Raw genomic sequence first — 16,226 nt, forward strand, 5'->3', positions numbered from 1 at the left:
GCCCTCGTGACCGAAAGACGGATGCTCTGAGGAAATATGCTGTTAAATATTGAAAAATATTCTTTATAATCTTACTAACCATCTGTGATCCATGTTTTACAATATTTAATAGCTATACGCAGACCTCCATAAATAAAATCAGTCGAAATGGTAAAGAATGTATGCATTATGAACGAAAACCATAGGTTATTTTATATTATTTTTTGGACATCTTGGTGTTTGACTCTCTTAAGTGGGTCTTTCTGTTTTGCCTAAACATGTTTGTTCATGTTCATGTAAGATGCTCCAATAAAACATCCTCGATGGATCTATTGAATGTGCCTGTCGGCAGTTAATGACATGGAGCATCTGGTTAGTCGAGCGGAATCTGTGAAGGATGATAGATCCAAACTCAACAGTGTTTCAACAGGGTTTCATGATTCCCCCCCCCCTAAAAAAAAAAAAAAACTTACACGTCCTCTGATGTCATGGCTACAGTAGCACCTCTGAACCTCAACCAATCCATAATAGCGCTGCCCCATAAAACTCCAGCCACTGGAATAACCCTTTGGTATAAATATCAGAGCGCAAACCTGCTGCTAGTTGCTTTTGTTAAGCAACTGGTTGAGATAGCCTACAACTTTCCCCCTTGGCATCTAGAATCAAGGCTGAGGATATGTTTTGCAATTCTCCCCCGTGTTGTAATGATGCAGGTTTCCTGCAGAAGAACAACAGTCTGGATGAGAAGAGTCGTATGGTGGGCGCCTTCAAGGAGAGCGCGAAGAACCAGCTGACGTGTGACAACAGCGAGCGCTTCACACGCGCAGAGATAGACTTCTCCAATCTGTTCGCTCGAGGTAATGACAAATTTTAATTAATATTCATTCTTAATGCTTTTTAAAGTTAAACATTTGAATCTGTTTCTTTTACTGTTTGCTTTTTTAGATGAAGCACAAATGCAAAAAATTAGAATTAAATATATTATTCTAAACTAAAATCATGATATGGCCAAATAATCTGAGACAACTATGTCTATGCATGAAAAAATTTTTTTTTACTGCTTTGTAATTTAATAATTTTTTCTTTGCAACTTGTATTCTCAGCAAACAATTTAAATGTTTTAAACAGCTGAAGTTTTTATGAGTTTGGAATGTCGTATTTTGTCCCCTGTATGCTTTAATGACAGCAGCACTTAAAGGGTTAGTTCACCCAAAAATGAAATTTCTGTCATTAATTACTCACCCTCATGTCGTTCCACACCCTTAAGACCTTCATTCATCTTCGGAACACAAATTATAACACATTTTTTAAAGAAATCTGAGAGGTAGATATATGACTCGTCCATAGACAGCAATTTAACCACCACTTTCAAGGTCCAGACATTGTTAAAAAAGTCGACATGACTACAGCCGTTCAACCTTAATTTTATGAAGCGATGAGAATGCTTTTTGTGTGCAAAGAACAAACAAAAATAACGACTTTATTCAACAATATCTTCTCTTCTGTGTCATTCTCATACACTGTTTACATTTAGCCTTCCAGGTTCTAGGCCTACGTTCGAACGGCGACTCATTATTGGGAGGCTCCTGCGTCAGCATCACATGCATGCATCGTGCTGATCATGTGATCAGCTTTGGCCAATAATGAGCCCGCATTCTGACGTAGAACTAAAAACAGCGCATGAGAATGACACAGAAGAGAAGATATTGTTGAATAAAGTCGTTATTTTTGTTTTGTGCACAAAAAGTATTCTCGTCGCTCCATAAAATTAAGGTTGAACGACTGCAGTCATGTGGACTTTTTTAACAATGTCTTTAGTACCTTTCTGTACCTCAAAAGTGGTGGTTAAATTGCTGTCTATGGACGAGTCATATACCTCTCAGATTTAATAAAAAATATCTGCATTTGTTGTCCGAAGATGAACGAAGGTCTTATGGGTGTGGAATGACATGTGGGTAAGTGATTAATGACAGAATTTTCATTTTTGGGTGAACTAACCCTTTTAGCTGCATGAACAAAACCTGATGATCAAGCATGTTGTGCATCCATGCAAGTACAATGAGTTCACATGATCACTGTCACTTATTGATTAGTGACCTAGAAAAAATGCAGGCATTAAGGATTAGATGAAAAAATCCCAAATTTTCAATGTGGGTTTCAAGAGTTTTCACCTCCTCCTGCCCACTTCAACCCCACTGATACTTTTCAGTTTAATAAATAAATAAATCCTTACATGCTGACTTTATTCTAGATCTACTGCCTGCAAAGAACGGAGAGGAACAAACAATCCAGTTTCTTCTTGAGGTGGTGGAGATCCTCACCAATTACGTTCGCAAGACCTTCGACAGATCTACCAAAGTGCTGGACTTCCATCACCCTCACCAGCTTCTGGAGGGGATGGAGGGCTTCAACCTGGAGTTGTCAGATCAACCAGAGTCCCTGGAGCAGATCCTGGTGGACTGCAGAGACACGCTTAAGTATGGAGTGAGAACAGGTACAGGCCAATGTAACAATCTCTCACATCGGCCAATCGTCACTTATACCTATTACTTTAACCATATAATGAATATAATTTATATCTTACAACAGATATTTGAGATGATTCTGATTTTAAACCAATGATAAATTCCTACAGGTTGTCCCTATTTATCCACATAAGATATATCTTTATTATATGAAATGGTATGTTTTGGATATTGTATATATATTCACATAGAAAACAGTTATTTTAAATTGTAACAATATTTCACAATATTACTGTTTTTCCTCTATTTTTGCTCAAATAAATGCAGCATGGGTGAGAGATTCTTTCAAAAACATTAACACAAAACTTACCAACCCCAAATTCAATTCAAGTGAACATCAGTGTATAGCTGACATGTAGAAAGTATTTTTGTACTCGTTGATTAATTTTATGCCATTAAAGGGTATTTGTTTGCACTTTTGTCCTTATATTTCCTGTAAAATCTCTTCTCAGGTCATCCTAGATTTTTTAATCAGCTTTCATCTGGACTGGACATCATTGGTCTCGCTGGAGAATGGCTCACCTCTACTGCCAACACTAACATGTGAGTTATTCAAATCAGTCTCCTCTCCTCTCCTCTCCTCTCCTCTCCTCTCCTCTCCTCTCCTCTCATAGTCTCCTCTCCTCTTCTGTCCTGTCCTCTCCTCTCCTCCCCATCCTCTCTTCTAGTCTCCTCTCCTCTCATATTCTCCTCTCTTGTCATCTCCTCCCCTCCCTTCCCCTCTAGTCTTCTCTAGTCTCCTCTCCTCTCATAGTCTCCTCTCCTCTCATGTCATTTCCTCTCCTCTAGTCTCCTCTCCTCTAATCTCCTCTCCTCCCCTCTCTTCTCCTCTAGTCTCCTCCTCTCCTCTCCTCTCCTCTCCTCTCCTCTCCTCTCCTCTACTCTAGTGTCCTCTCTTCTAGTCTCCTCCCCTCTCCTCTAGTTTCCTCTCCTCTAATCTCCTCTCCTCTCCTCTAGTTTCCTCTCCTCCCCTCTCTTCTCCTCCTCTCCTCTCCTCTCCTCTAGTCTCCTCTCCATCCTCTCCTCTAGTGTCCTCTCTTCTAGTCTCCTCCCCTCTCCTTTAGTCTTCTCTCTTCTAATCTCCTCCCCTCTCTTCTCCTCTAGTCTCCTCTTTCCCTCTCCTCTCCTCTCCTCTCCTCTCCTCTAGTTTCTTCTCCTCCCCTCTCTTCTCCTCTAGTCTCCTCTTCCCCTCTCCTCTCCTCTAGTTTCTTCTCCTCCCCTCTCTTCTCCTCTAGTCTCCTCTTCCCCTCTCCTCTCCTCTAGTATCCTCTCCATCCTCTCCTCTAGTGTCTTCTCTTCTAGTCTCCTCCCCTCTCCTCTAGTCTCCTTTCCTTCCCTCTCCTCTCATCTCCTCTCCTCTCCTCCCTTCTCCTCTCCTCTAATTTCCTCCCTTCTCCCCCCTCCTCTCCTCAAGTCTCCTCTCCTTCCCTGTCCTCTCATCTAATCTCCTCCCTTCTCTTCCCGCTCCTCTCCTCTAGTCTCCTCTCCTCTAATCTCCTGTCCTCACTTCTCCTCTCCTCTAGGTTCCTTTCCTCCCCTCTCTCCTCTAGTCTCCTCCACCCCCCATCCTCTCTTCTCCTTTCCATCCTCTCCTCTAATGTCCTCTCTTTTAGTCTCCTCTCCTCCCCTCTCCTCTCATCTCCTCAATTCTCCTCTCCTCCCTTCTCCTCTAATCTCCTCTTCTCTCCTCTAGTTTCCTCTCCTCTCCTCTCTTCTCCTCTCCTCCCCTCCCCTCCCCTCTCCTCCCCTCTCCTCTCCTCTCCTCTCCTCTCCTCTCCTCTCCTCTCCTCTCCTCTCCTCTCCTCTCCTCTCCTCTCCTCTCCTCTCCTCTCGGTGGGGTCATTTGGAAATAACAGCATGTTGTCTGTGTTATGCATGTAAGTATTTCCGATGCTCTGAGGTTATGTAAAGGGTTTGTTTAAACGCTATGGCTAGAGGCGCTGCCTTTGTCAACTCTGTATCGAGTGATGTCTCTGATTGCTGTTACCACCCCGGTGCCCTCCAGGCATGTGAGATTGCATATTGATCAGCCCATAGAGTTACACATTTGGCCACTGCACTGCGTGACATAAAGAGCAAATTGACTTGAGCTGTTTTATTGGACATTTCTGTCTGATGAGTTGCTCATGCGGTGTACAAAGGTGATTAGGAAAGAAACGATAGTATAGATTGCACTGACACATTGAATATTTGAATATTTTTATTCCTTTTTAAATTGCAGAAAACACATAGGTATAGAGCATTGCAGTGCTGATTTATTTTTGTAGGCCAACCCAGAAGTTCCCTCGACAAACTCTGTAACCAACAAAAGTTTATGATTCTTACATGTTTTGTCCAACATGATAACCTTCACAAATGAACACATTTTTTATGAATTTTGAAGTCTAAATACAATCGGCAGAAGTAAAAAACTAAACGTATGCTATCACCACCATCTCTTTCAATATTTATTTAAAAACATTTTCCCTGAAAGTTTGATTTAGAATAGTTTGCTAGAGCTGATTATAAACACAATGAGGCTGTGAAAGCGACTTGTGAGTAGATGAGTTTTCCGGTTTGTCTGATGACGTTTAATGTCCCCAACAACCTCTGTAATCCCATTTAGACACTTGACAGCAACCGCCGTTTTTCAGACAAGTAAAAGCTTTTAAAAATCACAAGTGGGATATTACTGATGTGTTTTATGTCATAAAATAAAATGTAAAAATATCTTGAACTTGTATTAACCACAGACTGTATTTCAGGCATTTAACCAAAGCCATTGACTTCAGGATGATAGAACCAGAAGTGTTAAAATGCTAAAACTCATTTGAGTTGTCGCACAAATTTGCTTAAGCGAATAAGGAATCAGGATGGTCTATTTCTGAGCGTAATTTTCTGCATAAACACAGTCCTTTAAATCTACCTTTCTTATATAATATGTAACTCACCCAAATTATTACCACTGATAAAAAACAAGGATTTGTGCGACTTAGAAATTTGTATTCAAAACCTTATACTTCTTGAGATTTAACCTTTGTGACCACTTCCCCGGCTGAAAACGAACCCTTTATCCCATATATAAAACAGAAGCTGATGAGTTTTTTTTCATGAAGCATATGACTGAGCCTGTGCAGCACTGAAGAGTCTTACAACACTAAAGCACAGAATGGACTTGTACCAAATCTATTTAACAGCCCATTGATTGTGTCTGACTGTGGGCTGGTAGGAAGCCTGTGCCAGCTGGGACCAGCCAGTCGGAGAGCGCGTCCCTGCGGGCTGAGCAGTCTGGCCATCGCATTTTACTCCCAGAGGCCATTTTGATCTCAGAGGACCGAGCACTTCATTACAGCTGTCTTTCTTAATATAAATAGAGAGCTTCTTATAATAGAAGTCACTTATGATGAGAAAGGCCTTGTTAAATAGCCATAACTATGAACAATGGGTTTTGGCAATAGGGAATTACTTTGATTAATATCCTCTTAAGCTAATTCATGCCACATACGAAAAGAAAGAGAGAACAGAGCAGAGCCAAAAACATAAAAGAATTTATAGGGTCTGTTTCAATATAGCGAGCTGCCTACATAGGCAGTATTTTAGGGATGCACTTCTGACATGAAATCTGTTTATATTCCATTTTGGACAAAATTTAAAGCAGTATCACATGTTATGCTGCCTAAAAGGGCATGTAGGAAGCTTGTACCTCAGAGTTGAAAACATACCATGGAAGTAGCCTAAACAAAAGAAATATATTGTGAACAATAAACCCAAATAACTACATCTAAATTCAAAATGGTGAAAATTATTCATTTCTATGCACTTGTTTACATGGTATCACAAAACTAAATGTTTTTGTTACATTAAGTAATCCGTGATACATCATTTTTAACAGAAGAGCGGATTTGGCCATTTGTAACTTAAATGTGCAAGGCCTCCGGTCTCATTCACTTCCAGCACCAACATAACAGAAACTATTTTAAATACAACATAATAGACATTAACGTTTTCTCATCTTACTAAAAATCCATAAAATAAAACTTTATGTATTTCAACATTTACTCTCCCTATTCAGCCCCGTGCATGCACGATGGAAAATGAGAATCCTGTTTTCCATATTTGATTATACTTGATTGAAAAATGTTGTTTCAACATGAAAACAACAGCATCAATAAATATTTTTTTGAGTGTATTTTAGATGACCAAGTCCTATATGCTGCCTATTTGTTATTATATTATTTTAATTTATCATATTCATAAACACTGGTTTGTAGTGCATATAGTTTTACTGTTTACTGCACTTTGTAATTCTTAGAGTTATTTACACTCTAAAAAATGCTGGGTTAAAAACAACCCAAGTTGGGTTGAAAATGGACAAACCCAGTGGTTGGGTTAAATGTTTGCCCAACCTGCTGGGTAGTTTTATTTAAACCAACTATTGTTTAAAAATTGCTATATGGCTAGCTTAAAATGAACCCAAAATAGTTGGGGAAATTAAAAACCAGATGCAATTAGAGGCAACAATAATAGACAAAAGGTGAATGTTTATTAATAAGCTTTAATATTTTATTAATATAAATTTAGTTTAATAGTTTATCAATATAAATTTATTAATAAGCAATTTAATAAATGTTTATTGTTTAATAATTATTCATTTAACATTAATAAATGTTCATTTCCAACATACTTTGGGTTAATTTTAATTAAGCAATACAGTAATTTTTAAACAATAGTTGAGTTAAATAAAACTACCCAGCAGGTTGGGCAAACATTTAACACAACCGCTGGGTTAAAACAACCCAATTGCTGGGTTTGTCCATTTTCAACCCAACTTGGGTTGTTTTTAACCCAGCATTTTTTAGAGTGTACAGCGGCTAATGAATCGGAAGTCTCGAACTTGGAAGAAAAAAAAGCCAAATAAATAAGCACCAAATAAGGTGGATAGACTTGCTTCCCCCTCACTGATATGTATATAGTTTATAGATGTATTACATTATAGTAATTCAGGTTGATTCGGACACTTTTTCCAATTCATCTCAATGGCAAAAAGTGTCCCAATCACCCTGAATTCACCCTATATTATAGATCAGTGTTACAGCAAATCAGCACACCCTTAAGACATCACAACTTGGCAACTGATGTATCATTTATAATTCCGAGTTTCTCACCTGTAAATATGACGTTGCTCATTCATTCATCTGCTCAATATTTTCCAACTCCACTTGAAGGGCACATATAAAAAGGCATTCCCAGAGAGCATTGTGATAAAAACATTTAATATGGCTGAGAATGCAAGAGGATATACTTATACAATTATTGCCTATTTTACAATGTTTACAATGTATTTTTATGCCATTTACAGTATTGTTCCATTAGCTTAGCAGATCCTGCGTGCTTTGGATTATTTGATAATATGAATACAATCTGAATGTGAACACCCCATCTGAACACAATTTTCATGTTTCACATTTTCCACATGCAGTAGACACCAAGGCAGCTCATTATTCTGTAGTGTTTTCTTTGTGACATTTGCTTTATATGATTTTTAACAGTATAAATAAACACATCCACAAGTGCTGCTGACATTTGAGAAGTCAAGAGGTGATCGATGGTGTTGGCCGGTTTCCTGTATTAAACCTTGAATTTTGCCCTTTCTTCAGATCTCATTCCTGTAAAGCACGGATATGATGTTAAAAAGCACTATATTTGTATCCAAAGGCAGATGGAGTCATGATAGTGCTTTTACATGAAGTACTAATGGCAGTAGTTCACTAGATGAGAGTGTGGGAGTCTCTCTGGGAGGAGGATGTTGATTAGTTCTTCACTTTACGCTAAAGCATTTTCAGCCGCTCCAAATCTCAGGATAAACATTTCTCCTTCTCTCCCACATTATGCCGTCTTCTAGCTCCAGGGATAAAGCTGTTCTGTTCGCCTCCCACTGCTCACTGCCCCATTTTGAAGGATTTCACCTGCAACGTTTTAGAATGTTTCATTTCTGCACTGATGAGATTGTCGCTTCTGCTGCTGCCACCTTCACACAAACACACTAACAAATGCTCTATAGAAAGGGCTTTGTGAGAAGAGAAAGGGGAGTGTCCTATTCAGTGAATTGGACTGGCTGCAAATGCTGCTTATTCTGTCATTATTCACCATGACTAATTTAGACCCATTATTTCTCATCAGCAGTGACATACACTGACCGGCAGCTAATGGACTGACACACACACACAAAGAATTCCCCCTACACCCTCAAAATAGCTTAACATAAAAGACAAAAAAAGATATTTTTAAATTAAATTTTGGCTTGTTTCTATAGGCTTTTCAAGGAGCTTGTGTGTGTATTTAGGGTGTGTGGTTGCTAGTAAAGACCTTTTGTCTCTATGATTTCTGTGGTTGATGCCAGTATTGATATCTGACCAAAACGAGATACTGAATTAAAGGGTTAGTTCACCCAAAAATGAAAATTCTGTCATTAGGCTAATTACTCATCGTTCCACATAACCTTCGTTCATCTTCGGAACACAAATTGAGATATTTTTGATAAAAATCCAATGGCTCAGTCAGGCTTCCATTGCCAGAAAGACAATTAACACTTTCAATGCACAGAAAGCTACTAAAGATATATTTAAAACAGTTCATGTGACTACAGTGGTTCAACCTTAATGTTATGAAGCGACGTTAATACTTTTTGTGCACCAAAAAAATTAAATAACGACTTTATTCAACAAGATCTAGTGATGGGCGATTTCAAAACTCTGCTTCATTAAGCTTCGAAGCTTTTCGAGTGTTTTGTTTCGAATCAGTGCTTCAGAGTGTATCAAACTGCCAAAGTCACACACCCCACCGGTGAACCATTGAAATTTCAAAACACTTACTGTATGACATAACAAAGCTTTGTTTACTGAAATCACGTGACTTTGGTGCTCCGAACCACTGATTCGAAACAAAAGATTCGTAAAGCTTTCATGAAGCAGAGATTTGAAATCGCCCATCAGATATTGTTGAATAAAGTCGATATTTTGTTTTTTTGGTGCACAAAAAGTATTCTCGTCGCATTTTATGAAAAACATCTTAATTTGTGTTCCGAAGATGAACGAAGGTCTTACGGATGTGACAAAATTATCATTTTTGTGTGAACTAACCCTTTAAGATACACAGTACTCAAAAATCACTTTTATAAGACAATCGCTGTCACAACAGAAATTATGTACCGTCTCTTGTTTATTTGATCAACATATTGTGCTTATACTGAGTATTTGATTATTATTTTAAGTTATGCAAATGCATATCACACAATTTCATAATATAGTGCAATGAATAAGCCTATATAAAAGGTCCCAATATACATTGTGCTGCCACAATATTCAGGCAGGTATTAAATTTCCTGTTGGTTTCTTCTCCTTTGTACATGAAAATGCAATTTGTCAAATCCAACACGTGTAAGGTCTGAGGGAGAGAAAAAAAAAAAAAAAAAACATTGTTCTATTTATATGACATTATGACAGCCGGAATCATGTTTTAGCTGCATGTTATTGATGATTCTCGGTTATTTTACTGTCTTAAATCTTTGTTCCTTTTGTGACGGAGCTGAACAATGAGTCTGCCCGGGGCTGTTCCCTGTCCTAGTTGTGTTCCATCACACTTTCGTCCATCCTTTCTCTGAATGAGATGGATTTGTGCTGGAGCGTGTTCTTATCTCGTGCGCGCAGCCGTCCCCTCATTTGTGCGCTGTCTGTCCCCCGTCAGCTGAACTCCTCCATTTAGACGGACAGATAGCCATCAGAGTACTCACTCCCTTCATTAAAACACCCTGAAATGAGCCCTTATCTAGTCTATCACAGCCGTCTTTTAATTAGCGATATTCAAAGCAGCCGAGAGGGACAGAATGTACCTCTGATGGGACAGCATGTGATGTCTGCAGGGACTGTGATTCTCTGAAGTAGCTGGCTGATTTCGACGATTTGGAGAAGCTGAACATAATTAAACGAACCTCATAACCAAGTCAAATAAATAAATAAACACCACACATTACTTCCTTGTCATTAGCACGCTTGGAAAGCCTCTCGTCCAATCAGAATCGAGGACCAAAACTAACTCAAAAATCATCAATGAAAATAATGTGAATGTGAAATACTGTGGGGGAAAATAATAATTTTATTTTCTTCTTGACAAGTTTAATTTCTTTTATTATTGGATATCATTTATTTACACTATGATTTGATTGTTAAACTTTTAGAAGAAAAAAAAACGTTTATTCTTGACTAAATATGGTCTTCCTGTGTGTGTCTGTTCAGGTTCACATACGAGATCGCGCCCGTGTTTGTTCTGATGGAGCAGCTGACCCTAAAGAAGATGAGAGAGATCATTGGCTGGCCTAACGGTGATGGCGATGGACTCTTCTCACCAGGTAAATAATCAATCGAAATAATCCATAACAAACCAAATGATTTAATATTACCATTACAAATGTATGGTGTTCTCTTCACCCAAAAACATACCGGTAGATTTTCAAGTTGGCTTAATTCCTTTAACACATTTAATTTAGGAAAACCAGCTGTCAGTGGTGCTGAAATACAATGAATGCTCATCTGTTCACAGGTGGTGCCATATCAAACATGTACAGTGTGATGGTTGCGCGGTATAAGTATTTCCCAGAAGTCAAAACCAAAGGCATGTCTGCAGCACCACGACTCGTGCTTTTCACATCTGAACATGTAAGTGCACACTGCAGTTAAACAGAGCATTTGTCTCCCTCTAGGGGTCGCATATAGTTTTTGTAGCGTTAGTGTAGGGTTGCATTAATTGTCTTCTATCTAGTATTTTGGCCGTTTGTTTGACTGGCAACACTGTTTATTTTTTGCAGAGTCATTATTCAATCAAAAAGGCAGGAGCTGTACTTGGATTTGGCAGAGAAAATGTCATTCTCCTGAAGACAGATGAGAGGTATCATGATAGTACAGTTCTGTGTCAGTTATAGCCTATAAGAATAAAAAGCACAAAACTATGTTTGTAGAACAACTTAAAAAAACAAAAAAAATGCATCTTTTTTTACTTCTCAGTCCACTTTTCTGATGTTAAGTGTATATATATATATATATATATATATATATATATATATATATATATCACTTCTGATTGATTTAATGCATCCTTGCTGAATAAAAGTATTAATTTCTTTAATTTCTTTTAAAAAAAATTAAAAATCTTACTGACCCCAAACGTTTGAACGGTAGTGTAAAATGTTACAAAAGCTTTTTATTTTAGATAAATGCTGTTCTTTTGAACTTTCTATTCATCAAGGAATCCTGAAAAAAAAGTACACAACTGTTTTCAACATTGATAATAATAACAAATATTTCTTGAGGAACTAATCATCATATTAGAATGATTTCTGAAGGATCATGTGACACTGAAGACTGGAGTTATTCAGAAAATTCAGCTTTGCCAACACGAGAATAAATTACTTTGTAAAATATATTCAAATAGAAAACAGTTATTTTAAATTGTAATAATTTTTCACAATATTACTGTTTTACTGTATTTTTAATTAAATAAATTAAGCCTTGGTGAGCAGACAAAACTTCTTTTAAAAACATTAAAAATCTTACCGATCCCAAACTTTTGAGCGGTAGTGTGTATATATATATATATATATATATATATATAATATTTTTCTCCAATTTTGATGGCTCAATCGAACTATATATATATATATATATATATATATATATATATATAATATTTTTCTCCAATTTTGATGGTTCAATCGAACTATATATATATAATAGGAGAAAAATTTTATTTTTAAATATGACATTTTAATATTTAAATATAAAATATTTTAAATATATTTAACCACTTAGTTACTTTCTTTCAAAGTTCATGTCTTATTTGTTTATTTGCTTTTATAGTCCCTCCCACTTACACCTCATTGGCTGTCTTGTTTTAGGGGGCGTGTCATACCTGCTGACTTAGAGGCTAAGATCATTGATGCCAAACAGAAGGTAAGTAAATTAACAGACTACACTGCATTGTTCTGTGCTGTCGAGACAATTGAGTCAGAGTATTTAACCTCTGTGCTTGAAGAATTGTGGATCAATACCAGTATCCTCAAGCTGATGGATGATTTGACCCTTATGTACTAATTCTGAGTGCTTCTGTTAATAAAGTGGCACTTATCTTTAAGCTGTACTATTAACAGTGAATGTACATTTTAAATGTTTATTTTAGGGTCATGTGCCACTGTTTGTGAATGCAACGGCTGGTACCACAGTATATGGAGCATTCGATCCCATCAATGACATTGCTGACATCTGCGAGAAGTACAACCTGTGGTTGCATGTGGATGTAAGTTTGACCTGAATGCATGCATTTCTAATTCGTGCTTTCAGGATTAGTTGAAATTGTAACTAAATAGATGAAACAGTATATGGATCACTGAATAAATTAATGAATAAATCTTAAAAGAGTCAGTCAGTGGTGTTTGTACATCTTCAGGGCGCATGGGGCGGAGGACTGTTGATGTCCAGGAAACACCGTCACAAGCTAAACGGCATTGAGAGGTATGTACAAATCAAAGCTAAAATGACTGTATATCACAGGAAAGGTGCAGTGTGAGCTGAAAACCCACTTGCCTGTTTGTTTCAGGGCGAACTCTGTCACGTGGAACCCTCATAAGATGATGGGTGTACCATTGCAATGTTCAGCCATCCTGGTTAGAGAGAAGGTGAGATTTTGACATAAACATAAATATACACTACCGTTCAAAAGTTTGGGGTCAGTAAAAAAAAAAACATTTCCGAATGATTTCTATTTCAAATGCTGTTCTTTTGAACTTTCTATTCAGCAAAGAATTCTGAAAAAATGTTTTTAACATTGATAATAATCAGAAATGTTTCTTAAGCAGCAAATCAGCATATTAGAATGATTTCTGAAGGATCATGTGACACTGAAGACTGGAGTAATGATGCTGAAAACTCATCTTTGACCACAGGAATTACATTTTAAAATATATTTACCTAAAAAACAGTTATTTTAAAATGTAATAATATTTTACAATAGTACTGCTTTTACTGTATTTTTGATCAAATAAATGCAGCTTTGGTGATCATAAGAGACTTCTTTTAAAAATATTAAATAATCTTACCAACCCAAAATCTCTGAACAGTACACATGTACAAGTTTAAACAAAAATCTTGGCTATATGCAGTTACACACCTAAATGAATCATCTGCTAAATGAATACATAGATCAAGTGAACTCAAATACATTTAAAGTTTAGTTAATACAGCTACTGATCACAGGAGATGCATTTGAGATGGACATGAATACAAGTAATGCTGTGCTTCTGTTACAGGGCATTCTGCAGGGCTGCAACTCCATGTGCGCTGGATACCTCTTCCAACCAGACAAACAGTATGATGTGACCTATGACACCGGTGACAAGGCCATCCAGTGTGGCAGACATGTAGACATCTTCAAATTCTGGCTCATGTGGAAGGCCAAGGTGGGTCACAACAGCCGATTATGTCATGTCATGTCAAGTCAAGTCAAATTTATTTGTATAGCGTTTTTCACAATACACATGGTTTTGAAACAGTTTTAAAGAAAATCATTATCTCTTAGTCACATCCAGCAGATTAGAGCTGGGTGATAGTATAGTTTACATTCTGAAATGATACAAGCAATCAAGAAATTTGCTCTATATCACATTATGTATGCCGATAAAGTCAGACATATATCGAACTTTATGTAAAGAGCTGGGCAATAATTGAGTTACATTTAGTGACAAAATAAATGTATGTAGTTGATTTGCATGAGTGTACTATATGATAATACAGTTATATGTCCAACTTTTAATATAAAGACAATTATGTGGCTATAGCATTGAGTATTTTGCTTAGAAAAAAATTTTTTTCTTCCTGGTGAATTTTATCCATGCAGGGCACAATTGGGTTTGAGCAGCATATTGACAGATGCCTGGAGCTTTCTGAATATCTCTACAATAAAATCAAGAACCGTGAGGGATATGAAATGGTCTTTGAGGGCCAGGTTTGTATCTGTCACACACATACTTATAGATTGAAAGAACTGCTTACCTAATACTGAATGTAATGGTTTTTATTTTGCTGTCTACAGCCCCAGCACACAAATGTTTGCTTCTGGTATATTCCACCAAGCTTGCGTGGCATGCCATCTGGAGACGAACGAAGGGAGAAGCTGCACAGGGTACTTCATCTCATCTAATTACCAAAACAAGAGTAACAAGCACACAGACTGGTGTCATAATTACTCTGTTTTCTCTTGCAGGTGGCACCGAAGATCAAAGCAATGATGATGGAGTGCGGTACAACCATGGTAGGATACCAACCACAGGGAGACAAAGTCAACTTCTTCCGAATGGTCGTCTCCAATCATGCCGTCACCAAGTCAGACATCGACTTCCTCATCGACGAGATCGAGAGGCTGGGTAATGACCTGTAAGAGCAGAGAACTGCAGCTCTGTGTCTATAATAGCGGCTCAGGCATCTCCTTCATCCACTCGACAGGACAGTCGTGCGGTCTACACATTTAATGGCTATGTTTCGACGTCGTGTTGTGGTCCAATATGTTCTGTCCTTCTTCTCAATGTCTTTAGATCTTTAACTTATAGATTACATAGCCTGTATAGTATGGAGGCTTGTTTCCGCTTCGGAATACAAAAATAAAAAAGGCAATTGCGACTTTTTATCTCACAATTCTGACTTCTTTTTTTTTTTTTCAAATATAAAAATCTGGAATTTCGAGAAATAAAGTCAGAATTGAAAGATATAAACTTGTCAAAAAATGTCATAATTGTAAGAAGAAAAAAAAGTGCAATTACCTTTTGTAATTGCAAGTTTATATTACAATTCTTTTTCCACAAAAAGACTTTCGGAGAATTTTGAGATATAAATTAGGAATTGCGAGGAAAAAAAGTCAGAATTGTGAGATATAAACTCTTAATAATTACAAATAAAACATGTAATTGGATGAAAAAATGTCTGAATTGTAAGATATAAACTTGCAATTACAAATAAAACTCGCAGTTGTGAGAAAAAAGTCAGAATTGTGAGATATAAACTCGCAATTACAAATAAAACTCACAACTGTGAGAAAAAAAGGTCAGAATTGTGAAATATAAACTCATAATTAAAAATAAAACTTGCAGCTGCGAGAAAAAAAGTTGGAATTGTCAATCCAATCTCGCAGCAATTTGTACATATTTTACGAGATGGCTAATTCGTACGATCACACTAATTGTCTGTATTTTACAAGTTGCCAAATCCGTATGAATGACCTACCCCTAAACCTGCCCCTAAACCTACCTGTCACTGAGGTTTAGACAAAACGTATGAATTTGTACGAGTGACGTCGTACGAATTCGTACGAATTAGCCACCTCGTAATATACGTACGAATTGGTCATGAGATAGCGTTGGAATTGTGAGATTTAAACTTGCAATTACAAATGAAGCTTGTAATAAGGAGAAAAATGTCGTAATTGTAAGATATAAACTCGCTATTGTGAGAAAAAATTCATAATTATGAGAAAAAAGTTGCAATTACTTGTGTAATTGCGAGTTTATATCACAATTCTGATTTTATTTCTCACAATTCTGAGTTTATACAAAGTCCCTTTAAGACAAGTCATTTCACTCAGCGGCCATCTTTGAAACGCCTCTCAGACTTCCTGGGCATCCATTCAACTCCTATCTCTTTGAATGGG

General features: G+C 37.2%; 1 protein-coding gene and 1 long non-coding RNA gene across 3 annotated transcripts in view; one reads left to right on the forward strand and one right to left on the reverse strand.

The window, feature by feature from the left end:
• Positions 1–15,451, forward strand: part of gad1b (glutamate decarboxylase 1b) — a 20,294-nt gene extending 4,843 nt beyond the window's left edge. For both annotated transcript variants that reach the window (XM_048200223.1, XM_048200224.1), the window contains 14 exons: positions 693–836; positions 2,231–2,473; positions 2,957–3,047; positions 10,775–10,887; positions 11,079–11,194; positions 11,344–11,423; positions 12,430–12,484; positions 12,711–12,827; positions 12,978–13,042; positions 13,128–13,206; positions 13,837–13,986; positions 14,424–14,531; positions 14,619–14,708; positions 14,790–15,451. In XM_048200223.1, the coding sequence (XP_048056180.1) occupies positions 693–836; positions 2,231–2,473; positions 2,957–3,047; positions 10,775–10,887; positions 11,079–11,194; positions 11,344–11,423; positions 12,430–12,484; positions 12,711–12,827; positions 12,978–13,042; positions 13,128–13,206; positions 13,837–13,986; positions 14,424–14,531; positions 14,619–14,708; positions 14,790–14,963 (1,625 nt within the window). In that variant the 3' untranslated portion in view covers positions 14,964–15,451. The remainder of the gene's footprint in view (positions 1–692; positions 837–2,230; positions 2,474–2,956; positions 3,048–10,774; positions 10,888–11,078; positions 11,195–11,343; positions 11,424–12,429; positions 12,485–12,710; positions 12,828–12,977; positions 13,043–13,127; positions 13,207–13,836; positions 13,987–14,423; positions 14,532–14,618; positions 14,709–14,789) is intronic.
• On the reverse strand, positions 9,687–10,755 carry LOC125274124. The gene is made up of 2 exons (XR_007186185.1): positions 10,036–10,755; positions 9,687–9,926 (listed from the first exon to the last, which is right to left on the reverse strand). It is a non-coding gene; the product is annotated as an uncharacterized LOC125274124 (long non-coding RNA).
• Positions 15,452–16,226: the final 775 nt, after the last annotated feature.

Source organism: Megalobrama amblycephala, linkage group LG8, assembly GCF_018812025.1.
Source record: "Megalobrama amblycephala isolate DHTTF-2021 linkage group LG8, ASM1881202v1, whole genome shotgun sequence".
In the NCBI taxonomy this organism is placed as follows: domain Eukaryota; kingdom Metazoa; phylum Chordata; class Actinopteri; order Cypriniformes; family Xenocyprididae; genus Megalobrama; species Megalobrama amblycephala.